The sequence below is a fragment of the Microcaecilia unicolor genome, chromosome 6 (assembly GCF_901765095.1).
Source record: "Microcaecilia unicolor chromosome 6, aMicUni1.1, whole genome shotgun sequence".
Lineage (NCBI taxonomy): Eukaryota > Metazoa > Chordata > Amphibia > Gymnophiona > Siphonopidae > Microcaecilia > Microcaecilia unicolor.
The window spans coordinates 44,711,236-44,724,043 of NC_044036.1; the positions used below are offsets into that span (position 1 = coordinate 44,711,236).

Sequence of the window (12,808 nt, forward strand, 5' to 3'; positions counted from 1 at the left end):
TAAACATTTATCTCGCTGCACCTCACGCCTGGAATAGACTTCCCGAGCCTGTACGTCTAGCCCCGTCTTTAGCCGTTTTCAAGTCCAAACTCAAAACCCACCTCTTTACCACTGCTTTTGACTCCTAACTCACTTACCCTGTCCTTTATCCTCACCTCTTTATTCCCTTACCCTTAATTGTTCTGTTTACCTGTCTTATCTAGATTGTAAGCTCTTTGAGCAGGGACTGTCTTTTGTGTATGGTGTACAGCGCTGCGTATGCTTTGTAGCACTATAGAAATGATAAGTAGATAGATAGATAGATATAGTAAGTATTTTCCTGTCCCAGGAAGGCTTACAATCTGAGGGGCCCTTTTACTAAAGGGTTGGCGCATGGCAACTGGCTTGCCGCACGCCAATCCGGAACTACCACCGGGCTACCGCAGGATCCTGGCCGTACTTACCACCCCCCAGCGCATGCCATTTCCAGCACTACAAAAATATTTCTATTTTTGTAGCGTCGGTGCTTGCCTGGCAGTAATCACCGCCGGGTAAGTGCTACCCCTTGAAATGGCCGCATTGCAAGTGGTCACTTACCGCACAGCCATTTCTTTTCCAGCAATAAAGACAGCCTTTTACCCACTACGGTAAAAGGGGGCCTCAGCGTTTGTCAAAAACATGGGCCAACGCTAGTGCAGGCCCCTTCTTATACCGCAGCTTGGTAAAAGGACTCCTAAATTTGTACCTGAAGTAACAGGGGTGAAGTGAATTGCCCAAGGTCACAAGGAGCGGCAGCAGGATTTGTTGCTTGAACTACTGGGTTCCTCCTTCACTTGAGCAAGATCTTAGGGTGCATCAAAATAAATTTTGCCAGCAGCAATCAGTAAACAAGTTTTCTTTGTCATAATTGGATTGGTTGTAGACAAACTGGACAAAATATAGCTAAAATACTGGCATTAATATGTTTTAATGTTAACATTATCTTTCTATTGCTTATTTTTTTATAGGCTAATAATTTGTAAATAAACATTGCATTTCTGCTGCAGATTTACCATCTCCTAGAAATATGAGGGTTATATCTACTGCTCAGAATGGAATTCTTATCACGTGGGAGTCACTTGAAACATCCGTTCTTTGGTTTATAGTGGAATGGATTTCGATAGCTTGTGATAACCAACAGGAACATTTCTCATGGAAGAAAGTTCCCAAGAACCAGACTTCCACCTACATACAAGGTAAGACAAAACACTTAGGATAAAGAGCCCTGTGGTAGCAGCGGAGGCCATTTTTCCTGCACATCAGGGCCCTTTTTACTGCAACGAGTAAAATGCCCCCTTCCTCAAGAATGACCATGCAGTAAGATAACTCTTACTGCATGGCCATGCGGCAGGGAACACTTACCGTCACCCACTGAGATGGCGGTAAGGGCTCCCATGGTAACCCAGCAGTAACCGGGCAGCGTGCGGCAATGCCTGATTACCGCTGGGATAGCGCCACGCTAGAAAACGTTTTTACAGCGCGCCAGAAATGGCATGCACTGGAGCCGGAACTACCGCTGGCAGCTGCATTGGGCTGGCGGTAGTTCTGGGATAGCATGCAGTAAGCCTGTGTGGGGCTTACCGCCACTTTGTAAAAGACCCCCCCTCAGTTTGATTCTTTGATTCTGCAGTGCCAGGGACCTCTTTTTGGGTCTCTTGTCTATCCAGAACATGCAAGGATCACTGGCATGGTGAAAATTCTTAATACTTTTAGATCCCAGGGAGTGAGGTGGTTAAATGCTGAGAAAGAGCAATAAATAATACATTTTACAAAATGTGGTGGATGCCAACCCAAGGCAGTGAAGTTAATAACATTTGTGTATGGGATGGCGTATATCAGTCTTGCAAACACCCACAGAAGGTGATCTCTCCACAGGAGAACCAAAGACAAACGTACAAACAGTGGATCCAAAAAATGTCCTCTCACAGTTGGTGTCTTCCTAAACAAGATATCTTATTTTTCAAAAAACCTTCTGAACAATGATGATGGAAAATCTTCTACAAAGAATAGTTTTTAAAAAGATCGTTGTAGGATAAAGCTTGCTCATGGCACTTCAAGCAGGCTGCTTGTTCTCACTGATGGTGACGTCCACGGCAGCCCCTCCAATCGGAACTTCACTAGCAAAGGCCTTTGCGAGTCCTTGCGCGCGCATGCGCGGCCGTCTTCCCGCCCGAACCGGCTCGTGTTCATCAGTCTTCTTTTGTCCGTGCTCTGTACGGTCGTGTTTGTGCCATTCGCGCCGCTTAAGTTGACCCTCGCGCGTCTTTTGACTTTTCGCTTTAAAAAAAAAAAAAAAAGGGATTTCGGAGAAGGGCCTTTCGGTCTTTTTCCCTTTCCCGTATTTCTAGTTTTGGCCCCGTTAAGCTTTCTTTCATTTTCGGGGTAGGCCCTTTTGAGGCCTCGGGTCGAGTTTGTTTCTCCCCCTCTTTTTGGTGCCTTACCGCAATTACAAGTTTTGATTTCACCAGCGTGATTTTTCCGCCCATGTCATCGAAGTCTCCCAGCGGCTTCTAGAAGTGCACCCAGTGCGCCCGGGTAATCTCGCTCACTGACAGGCACGCGTCGTGTCTTCAGTGTCTGGGGGCTGGGCACCGCCCGCAGGCCTGTAGTCTTTGCGCCCTTTTACAGAAAAGGACTCAGGTAGCGAGATTAGCCCAGTGGAACGTTTTGTTCTCGGGCTCTTTGTCGGCATCGGCATCGGGAGTATCGAGTGCGTCGACGTCGACAGCGTCAAGACCTCCGCCCTCGGCCGCGACTGTATTGATTCAATCGAGGCATCGACCCTCTGCATCGTCGGGGCCGAGACATCGGAAGGCTGCGTCGGCGTCGGTGGTACCGGGACCTCCACTAGTGCTGATGTCGTCGGACGGTGGTGCTTCGACTGGAGTGCAGGTGAGGGCTGTCCATTCCCCTGCTGGTGGCGGTGAGCCTTCGGGTGGGTCTCCCCCTACCCTGAGGGCTCCTGCGGTACAGCCCCCCCCGAGACCGACCTTCTTCGGCCTCGGCCCCGAGGAAGCGACGGCTGGATTCTACGTCCTCCTCGTCGGTACCGGGAAGCTCCGGTGACATGCTTCGTTTGAAAAAGTCAAAGAAGCATCGACACCGGTCTCCTTCCCGTGTCGGTACCGAGAGCTCTGGGTCGCCGAGGGAGTCGGCACCCAGTAGGCATCGGCACCGGGAGGACCGCTCACCCTCTGTTCAAGAGGTGTCGATGCGCTCCACCTTGGACAGCCCGGAACAGCCTCCACGCCCGGAACAGACTCTGACTTCGACACCTGCATCGGCTTCCATTTCTTTCTCCACAGCCGCTCTGCACGAGAGTTTCCGGGCCGTTCTCCCAGAGATCCTGGGAGAGCTGTTGCGCCCTTCCCCTCCAGTACCGGGGGTGCTTGCGCCGCCGGTACCGTCGAGTGAGGCACCGGCTGGCCCCTTGCCCGGGGTGAGGTCTCCGACATCGGTACCGCTTGCGGTACCGACTGCGGTTGCCTCCCAGGAAGGCTCCCCGATGACGTCGGCGGAGGGAGCTTCGCTGGTGCGGGCGAGGAAGTCTACCTCTCGACGCTCACACCGTGGCCGTGGTTCCACGGAGTCGAGCCGGGCACAGCTTCAGACACAGGTTCGTGAACTTGTGTCTGATACCGATGGCAAGGCCTCGTGGGAGGAGGAGGAGGACATCAGATATTTCTCTGACGAGGAGTCTGATGGCCTTCCTTCTGATCCCACTCCCTCCCCTGAAAGGCAGCTTTCTCCTCCCGAGAGTCTGTCTTTTGCGGCCTTTGTCCGGGAGATGTCTACGGCCATCCCTTTCCCAGTGGTTGTGGAGGACGAGCCCAGGGCTGAAATGTTTGAGCTCCTGGACTATCCTTCTCCACCTAAGGAAGCGTCCACAGTACCCATGCATCATGTCCTAAAAAAGACATTGCTGGCGAACTGGACCAAGCCTTTAAGTAATCCCCACATTCCCAAGAAGATCGAGTCCCAGTACCGGATCCATGGGGACCCAGAGCTGATGCGCACTCAGTTGCCTCATGACTCTGGAGTTGTGGATTTGGCCCTAAAGAAGGCTAAGAGTTCTAGGGAGCATGCTTCGGCGCCCCCGGGCAAGGACTCTAGAACCTTAGACTCCTTTGGGAGGAAGGCCTACCATTCTTCTATGCTCGTGGCCAAAATCCAGTCTTCCCAGCTCTACACGAGCATACACATGCGGAACAATGTGCGGCAGTTGGCGGGCTTGGTGGACAAGCTCCCTCCTGAGCAAGCCAAGCCATTTCAGGAGGTGGTCAGGCAGCTGAAGGCGTGCAGAAAATTCCTGGCCAGAGGGGTGTATGACACCTTTGATGTTGCGTCCAGGGCCGCTGCTCAAGGTGTGGTGATGCGCAGACTCTCATGGCTGCGTGCCTCCGACCTGGAGAATAGGATCCAGCAGCGGATTGCGGACTCGCCTTGCCGTGCGGACAATATTTTTGGAGAGAAGGTCGAACAGGTGGTAGAGCAGCTCCACCAGCAGGATGCCGCTTTCGACAAGTTCTCCCGCTGGCAGCCTTCAGCTTCTACCTCCACAGGTAGACGTTTTTATGGGGGAAGGAAGACTGTTCCCTACTCTTCTGGTAAGCGTAGGTACAATCCTCCTTCTCGACAGCCTGCGGCCCAGGCTAAGCCCCAGCGCGCTCGCTCTCGTCAGCAGCGTGCGCCTCAGCAAGGCCCCTCGGCTCCCCAGCAAAAGCAAGGGACGAGCTTTTGACTGGCTCCAGCAGAGCATAGCCGACATCAATGTGTCAGTGCCGGGCGATCTGCCGGTCGGGGGGAGGTTGAAAGTTTTTCACCAAAGGTGGCCTCTCATAACCTCCGACCAGTGGGTTCTCCAAATAGTCCGGCAAGGATACACCCTCAATTTGGTTTCCAAACCTCCAAATTGCCCACCGGGAGCTCAATCCTACAGCTTCCAGCACAAGCAGGTACTTGCAGAGGAACTCTCCGCCCTTCTCAGCGCCAATGCGGTCGAGCCCGTGCCATCCGGGCAAGAAGGGCTGGGATTCTATTCCAGGTACTTCCTTGTGGAAAAGAAAACAGGGGGGATGCGTCCCATCCTAGACCTAAGGGTCCTGAACAAATATCTGGTCAAAGAAAAGTTCAGGATGCTTTCCCTGGGCACCCTTCTTCCCATGATTCAGGAAAACGACTGGCTATGCTCTCTGGACTTGAAGGACGCCTACACGCACATCCCGATACTGCCAGCTCACAGACAGTATCTGCGATTTCAGCTGGGCACACGTCACTTCCAGTACTGTGTGCTACTCTTTGGGCTCGCCTCTGCGCCCAGAGTGTTCACAAAGTGCTTGGCTGTAGTAGCAGCGGCACTTCGCAGGCTGGGAGTGCATGTGTTCCCCTATCTCGACGATTGGCTGGTTAAGAACACATCCGAGGCAGGAGCTCTACAGTTCATGCAGATGACTATTCGCCTCCTGGAGCTACTGGGGTTTGTGATAAATTATCCAAAGTCCCATCTTCTCCCAGTGCAGAGACTCGAATTCATAGGAGCTCTGCTGGATTCTCGGTCGGCTCGTGCCTATCTCCCAGAGGCGAGAGCCAACAACTTGTTGTCCCTGGTCTCGCGGGTGCGAGCGTCCCAGCAGATCACAGCTCGGCAGATGTTGAGATTGCTGGGCCACATGGCCTCCACAGTTCATGTGACTCCCATGGCCCGCCTTCACATGCGATCTGCTCAATGGACCCTAGCTTCCCAGTGGTTTCAGGCTGCTGGGGATCTAGAAGACATGATCCACCTGTCCACGAGTTTTCTCAAATCCCTGTATTGGTGGACGATTTGGTCCAATTTGACCCTGGGACGTCCTTTCCAAATTCCTCAGCCACAAAAAGTGCTGACTACGGATGCGTCTCTCCTGGGGTGGGGAGCTCATGTCGATGGGCTTCACACCCAAGGAAGCTGGTCCCTCCAGGAACGCGATCTGCAGATCAATCTCCTGGAGTTACGAGCGGTCTGGAACGCTCTGAAGGCTTTCAGAGATTGGTTGTCCCACCAAATTATCCAAATTCAGACAGACAACCAGGTTGCCATGTATTACATCAACAAGCGGGGGGCACCGGATCTCGCCCCCTGTGTCAGGAAGCCGTCAGCATGTGGCTTTGGCCTCGCCGTCAGGGCACGGTGCTCCAAGCCACATACCTGGCAGGCATAAACAACAGTCTGGCCGACAGACTGAGCAGGATTATGCAACCTCATGAGTGGTCGCTCAACTCCCAAGTAGTGCGACGGATCTTCCAGGTGTGGGGCACCCCCTTGGTAGATCTCTTTGCATCTCGAGCCAACCACAAGGTCCCTCAGTTCTGTTCCAGGCTTCAGGCCAACGGCAGACTGTCACCGGATGCCTTCCTCCTGGACTGGGGAGAGGGTCTCCTGTATGCTTATCCTCCCATACCTCTGGTCAGGAAGACTTTGTTGAAACTCAAGCAAGACCGAGGCACCATGATTCTGATTGCTCCCTTTTGGCCGCGTCAGATCTGGTTCCCCCTTCTTCTGGAGTTATCCTCCGAAGAACCGTGGAGATTGGAGTGTTTTCCGACCCTCATCACACAGGACGAAGGGGCGCTTCTGCATCCCAACCTCCAGTCTCTGGCTCTCACGGCCTGGATGTTGAGAGTATAGACTTTGCCTCTTTGGGTCTGTCAGAGGGTGTCTCCCGCATCTTGCTTGCTTCCAGAAAAGATTCCACTAAGAGGAGTTACTTCTTTCTATGGAGGAGGTTTGCCGTCTGGTGTGACAGCAAGGCCCTAGATCCTCGCTCTTGTCCTACACAGACCCTGCTTGAATACCCTCTGCACTTGTCTGAGTCTGGTCTCACTTCATGAGAGGTTTGCTTTTGTCAAAGCCCCCCGTCAAACCTCCTACAGTGTCATGGGATCTCAATGTCGTTCTCACCCAGCTGATGAAACCTCCTTTTGAGCCACTGAACTCCTGCCATCTGAAGTACTTGACCTGGAAGGTCATTTTCTTGGTGGCAGTTACTTCAGCTCGTAGAGTCAGTGAGCTGCAGGCCCTGGTAGCCAAGGCCCCTTACACCAAATTTCATCATAACAGAGTAGTCCTCTGCACTCACCCTAAGTTCTTGCCAAAGGTTGTGTCGGAGTTCCATCTGAACCAGTCAATTGTCTTGCCAACATTCTTTCCCCGTCCTCATTCCTGCCCTGCTGAACGTCAGCTGCACACATTGGACTGCAAGAGAGCATTGGCCTTCTATCTGGAGCGGACACAGCCCAACAGACAGTCCGCCCAATTGTTTGTTTCTTTTGATCCCAACAGGAGGGGAGTGGCTGTGGGGAAACGCACCATATCCAATTGGCTAGCAGATTGCATTTCCTTCACTTACACCCAGGCTGGGCTGGCTCTTGAAGGTCATGTCACGGCTCATAATGTTAGAGCCATGGCAGCGTCGGTAGCCCACTTGAAGTCAGGCACTATTGAAGAGATTTGCAAAGCTGCAACGTGGTCATCTGTCCACACTTTCACATCTCATTACTGCCTGCAGCAGGATACCCGACGCGACAGTCGGTTCGGGCAGTCAGTGCTTCAGAATCTGTTCGGGGTTTAGAATCCAACTCCACCCCCCTAGGCCCATCTTTATTCTGTTCCAGGCTACACTCTCAGTTAGTTGGATAAATTGTTAGGTCAATCTCAGTTATGTCCTCGCCGTTGCGAGGCCCAATTGACCATGTTTGTTGTTTTGAGTGAGCCTGGGGGATAAGGATACCCCATCAGTGAGAACAAGCAGCCTGCTTGTCCTTGGAGAAAGTGAATGCTACATACCTGTAGAAGGTATTCTCCGAGGACAGCAGGCTGATTGTTCTCACAAACCCGCCCACCTCCCCTTTGGAGTTGTGTCTTCCCTTGTCTTTGTCTTGCTACATATGAGACTGACGAACACGAGCCGGTTCGGGTGGGAAGACGGCCGCGCATGCACGGTGCGCATGGGCGCGCAAGGACTAACAAAGGCCTTTGCTAGTGAAGTTCCGATTGGAGGGGCTGCCGTGGACGTCACCATCAGTGAGAACAATCAGCCTGCTGTCCTCGGAGAATACCTTCTACAGGTATGTAGCATTCGCTTTACTGCCAGGCGCACATGTTAGCCAGGCGGTAATGCCAATTTGACATGCACTGCACGCACGTAGGCCGTTAGGTGCCTTTGTGAAAAGGCCCCTAAGCCCATTTCCAGTGCAGCAGTATGTAAGGCATTTTTAAAAACTTTTTTTCATGTCTGCACTAATATTTGCATTAAAACACACATTGCCTGAAAACGAATCGGAGAAACTTTTTCTTCACTCAACGTGTAATTAAACTCTGGAATTTGTTGCCAGAGAATGTGCTAAAGGCGGTTAGCTTAGCGGAGTTTAAAAAAGGTTTGGACGGCTTCCTAAAGGAAAAGTCTATAGACCGTTATTAAATGAACTTGGGGAAAATCCACTATTTCTGGGATAAGCAGCATAAAATGTTTTGTACATTTTTGGGATCTTGCCGGGTATTTGTGACCTGGATTGGCCACTGCTGGAAACAAGATGCTGGGCTCGATGGACCTTTGGTCTTTCCCAGTATGGCAATACTTATGTACTTAAATTGTGGGAGCATTTAACTGCCTCCTATTTGGGAGGTGATAAGTGCTCCCAAGGTTTAAAAAAATCTTTTTTTATAATATTTAAAGTACACACAACAAAAAATGATCCAGAAATGGAATTATGAGAACGAACATAAAGGAAAATCAATTAGCCCAGATCAAGGAAGAAAACACTATCAACTTAATAAGACATTAAGGGATCCTTTTGCCAAGCAGCTCTAGAAAGAGGCCAGTGCTGTCATTATTTCTATTTTCTAGCACAGGGATTGGTGCGTTCTGATCACAGCGATACCATGGGACAGCGATACCATGGGACACCTCAGTGTGCCGTGTGGTGCTGCTGTTTTGCCATGCACTACCCGCATGGTAACTAGTAAAAGAACCTCTAGACTAGGAAATAAATTTAGGCTAAGGAAATCAATTTATGCTATCCAAAACCTAAATATATTTTGGCATATACAGGGGTCCTTTTACAAAGGCGCGCTAGCATTTTTAGCACGTGCTAAAAATAAGCGTGTGCAAATTCCTGGATTCTACATAGCATGCCTAGAGATCCGCACCACAATCCAGGCATATTCTATAACAACAAATGTAACTTAATTGGCTTAACAAGTTAATTAGCGTTGATAACAACACTTAACAAGTAGTAATGAGCGCTTTTTGGCAATAATTAGAATTTATGTGCACAACTCGCTAAGTGTATTCTGTAATGCAGTGCGCCTAACTTCTAATGTATGGAGGCAAAAAGGGGTGTGGATATAGGCAGGGAAATGGGCATTTTGTGGGTGTTCCAAAATTTATGCACATAGTCATAGAATATGGCCCTCTGAGCCTAAATCTACATGCCGGGATTTACGCCACATTTTCCTTGGTGTGAATGGTGGCACTTAGTTTTAGGCGCTGGGATATTGACTAAGTGAATTCTATATACCGGCCCTAAATCTAGGTGCAACTTATAGAATACGCTTAGTGGGAAATGTTTTCCATATGGATTTTTTAGATGCCATTTATATAGAATCTCTCCCTAAATGTTAGAGACGCTTATATATTCCTATGGGCATATCTAGTGTTTAGCATGTGCTAAAAATGCTAGCACGCCTTTGTAAAAGGACCTCATAATTATAAGTACTCTCAATATCCTCAAGAAACTGTTCTAATTGCAAAAAATCCCCCAAAATGAATTCTTTACCCTGGAAAGTAAGCATGCATTTACACGGAAACTGTAGAAAAAATGTTGCAACCAATGCAACAACTCTAGGTTTCAAAGCTAAAAAAAAGCCTTGTGCCCGAGTTGTGTTGCCTTGGCTATATTGGGAAAAATACAAATTCTAGCATCACAAAAAGTGATTTTTTTTTCTGACAATACCACTTCAAAATCATAAATTTATCAAGCTCAGAGGCCAATGTGACCAACAGAGTGGATCTAGTATTTATCATATCTTAAGTATCTTCTAAAAAAGCTGTTAAGTCAACTTCAGATGGGACTAATTGGTCCACTTCTTTTGGTCAGTTTGAAGCTTCTTTTTTCCAGATAAATAATAGCAAATTAAGAACAGAGAGTGTGTCAGCTACAGCTAATCCTAGGATCTCCTTGAGGTATTTCCTCAGAAGAATCTCAGGTGACAATAAGTAAATACCCAGAAAATTAAGGAAGAGAAGGTTTCTAGCTCTATTTGCATTTTCCATTATTTCTAATTTCATGCGAACGGGACTAGTGCTGGGCAGACTTATACGGTCTGTGCCAGAGCTGGTGGTGGGAGGCGGGGTTGGTGGTTGGGAAGCAGGGATAGGGCTGGCCAGACTTATACAGTCTGTACCCTGAAGAGCACAGGTACAAATCAAAGTAGGGTATACACAAAAAGCAGCAAATATGAGTTATCTTGTAGGGCAGACTGGATGGACCATCCAGGTCTTTTTCTGCCGTCATCTACTATGTTACTATGTATATGGATTTTTTTAATAGTTGAGACAAAGGAGCTTGTAGAAAAGAAACCTGCCCCTCCATTACTGACACCCACGTATCCAAAATTGTAATATTAGAATTTACATTAGATAATTTCTCAACTACCTCCTGGGAACAAATTACATTTTGAGAAATGACAACTTTAAGCATTTCCTCCACACGCTGATTGCATTCCCACAAATCAAATAATTTCATGTTTGTCCCCCTTAACGTGAGGCAACTGTTAGGAGTCAACAGCTTGCATTAGTGTAGGCAATTCAGAAAAGGATAACCTTTGTATAGCCACCCCAGTCTGTTGAACCTCGGTTGGAGGTGGGATGACCAGTTAGGACTCCCCAACATTGCAGGAAATAGGAGGAGTACGATCTGGTGGACTTTTTGTTTTTTATCATGAATGTTTACTAAGAAAAATCATCATGCCAGCAGGTAGGCCTTGTAAAATCTAGACAAGCTGCTAGCAATGTTAGAAGGCTGCTACTGGCCATGGCACATAGTCAACAACAGCGGATTCCAACCTGTTTATATTCCCTCGATGCTGAGAAAGCATTTGATAAGCTAGAATGGGAATATATGTTCACCGTGTTAACTCATATGGGATTTGGTGGGTGGTCTCTTGGGGCTATAAGAGCCCTGTATTCTGGCCCAGAGGCAGCAGTACTAATCAATGGAGTGCAGTCACAAATATTCCCAATAACCAAGGGGACTAGGCAGGGATGCCCTCTCTCCCCATCGCTTTTTATATTAGCCATGGAACCCCTCTTACGAGCAGTCAAACAGTCGGAGGAGATTCCAGGGGTGAGAGTTGGGGGAGAAACAATTAAGGCCTTATCTTTTGCAGATGATCTCCTGATTGTCACGACTCAGCCACAGGCTGCATTGGGGAAATTGCTGGATATGATTCAAGAGTTCGGGAGACTATCAGGTTTCACTCTAAATGTGCATAAATCAATAGGCCTCTGGGTCTTTCCTACCACAAAGGGCACATGGGAATCGGGCACCTCCCTATCCTGGGCAGAAAATAAAATTAGATACCTTGGCACATGTATAACTCGGGATATGTCAAAATTATATTATGAGAATGTAACCCCCTTGATGGAAATGACATGTCGTAAATTGAGATTATGGACAGATTACCCCCTGTCCTTAATGGGTAGAATAGCTTTGTACAACATTCTGCTGGTGCCGAAATGGATTTACACTTTTCAGACATTGCCACTTTTCCTCAAACCAGAAGACGAGAAAAAATTGAATAAACATCTGCAAAGCTTCCTATGGAGGAGGAAGAGGGTCCGGCTCTCTGTAAACAACTTGTGCGTTCCAGTGGAACATGGTGGGTTGGGTTTGCTGAGCATTCGCTACTTTACCATAGCTAGTGGCATGCGTCATATATCAGACTGGTTTCGAGCCACTTCGAACTTTTCAGCTACCTCAATAGAAACAACTCTCACTCGGAACACTCATTTCAGTTGTTTGCTCCATGTGGGGGGCGGTCCACTCCCTCCCATATTGACTGAGTCACACATTCTTCCTACAGCAAAGGCAACATGGAGATGGATTTGCCGCCACCACCAGTTTTCAGCGCGAACTACTCCATTTATATCAATCTGTGGTAATCCTAAGTTCCCCCCAGGAAACCTTTATCCTGCGTTCCTTAGATGGCAGAGACATGGGCTAATCTATTTAGTACACGTTCTAACGGAGGAGGGTCAGATGCGAACGTTTGAGGATCTATGAAACCAGTTTAAGCTGTTGCCCTCTGATCGTTTCCATTATTACCAGCTGCAACACTATGTTTGGAGCATTCCTTGGGTAACTCTAACTGAAGATGTCCAGGAGGAATTGTCCTCCGCCTTCTCTTTGCAAGCACAAACGAAAGTGCCAATGCGGCTGCATCATAGACACATTAGAGACTCAGTACAGGAACCTAACTTTACTGCATTGGCAACAAGTTGGAGAGAGGAGTTGGCAGCGCCCGTGTCAAGGTCAACTCTTCAAGACTTTGTTCTGCGCATCAAAAGCTCCTCCAGGCTGGTGTCGTATCAGGAGATGGACTATAAGTTTGCAATGCGAATGCACATGCCGCCTCGGCGGGCATTCTATGTGGGAGTGTCCCCAGATGGCGCATGTCCCAAATGTTTGGCCCCGGGTGTCTCCTTGGGTCATATGTTTTGGTCCTGTCTGAAGATAATAGCCTTTTGGAATG

General features: G+C 48.8%; 1 protein-coding gene across 1 annotated transcript in view; it reads left to right on the forward strand.

The window, feature by feature from the left end:
* The window catches only part of IL23R (interleukin 23 receptor), a 109,974-nt gene that overhangs the window by 49,474 nt on the left and 47,692 nt on the right, over positions 1-12,808 (forward strand). Inside the window, exon 10 of the mRNA XM_030206678.1 lies at positions 1,026-1,214. Within this exon, the coding sequence (XP_030062538.1) occupies positions 1,026-1,214 (189 nt within the window). The remainder of the gene's footprint in view (positions 1-1,025; positions 1,215-12,808) is intronic.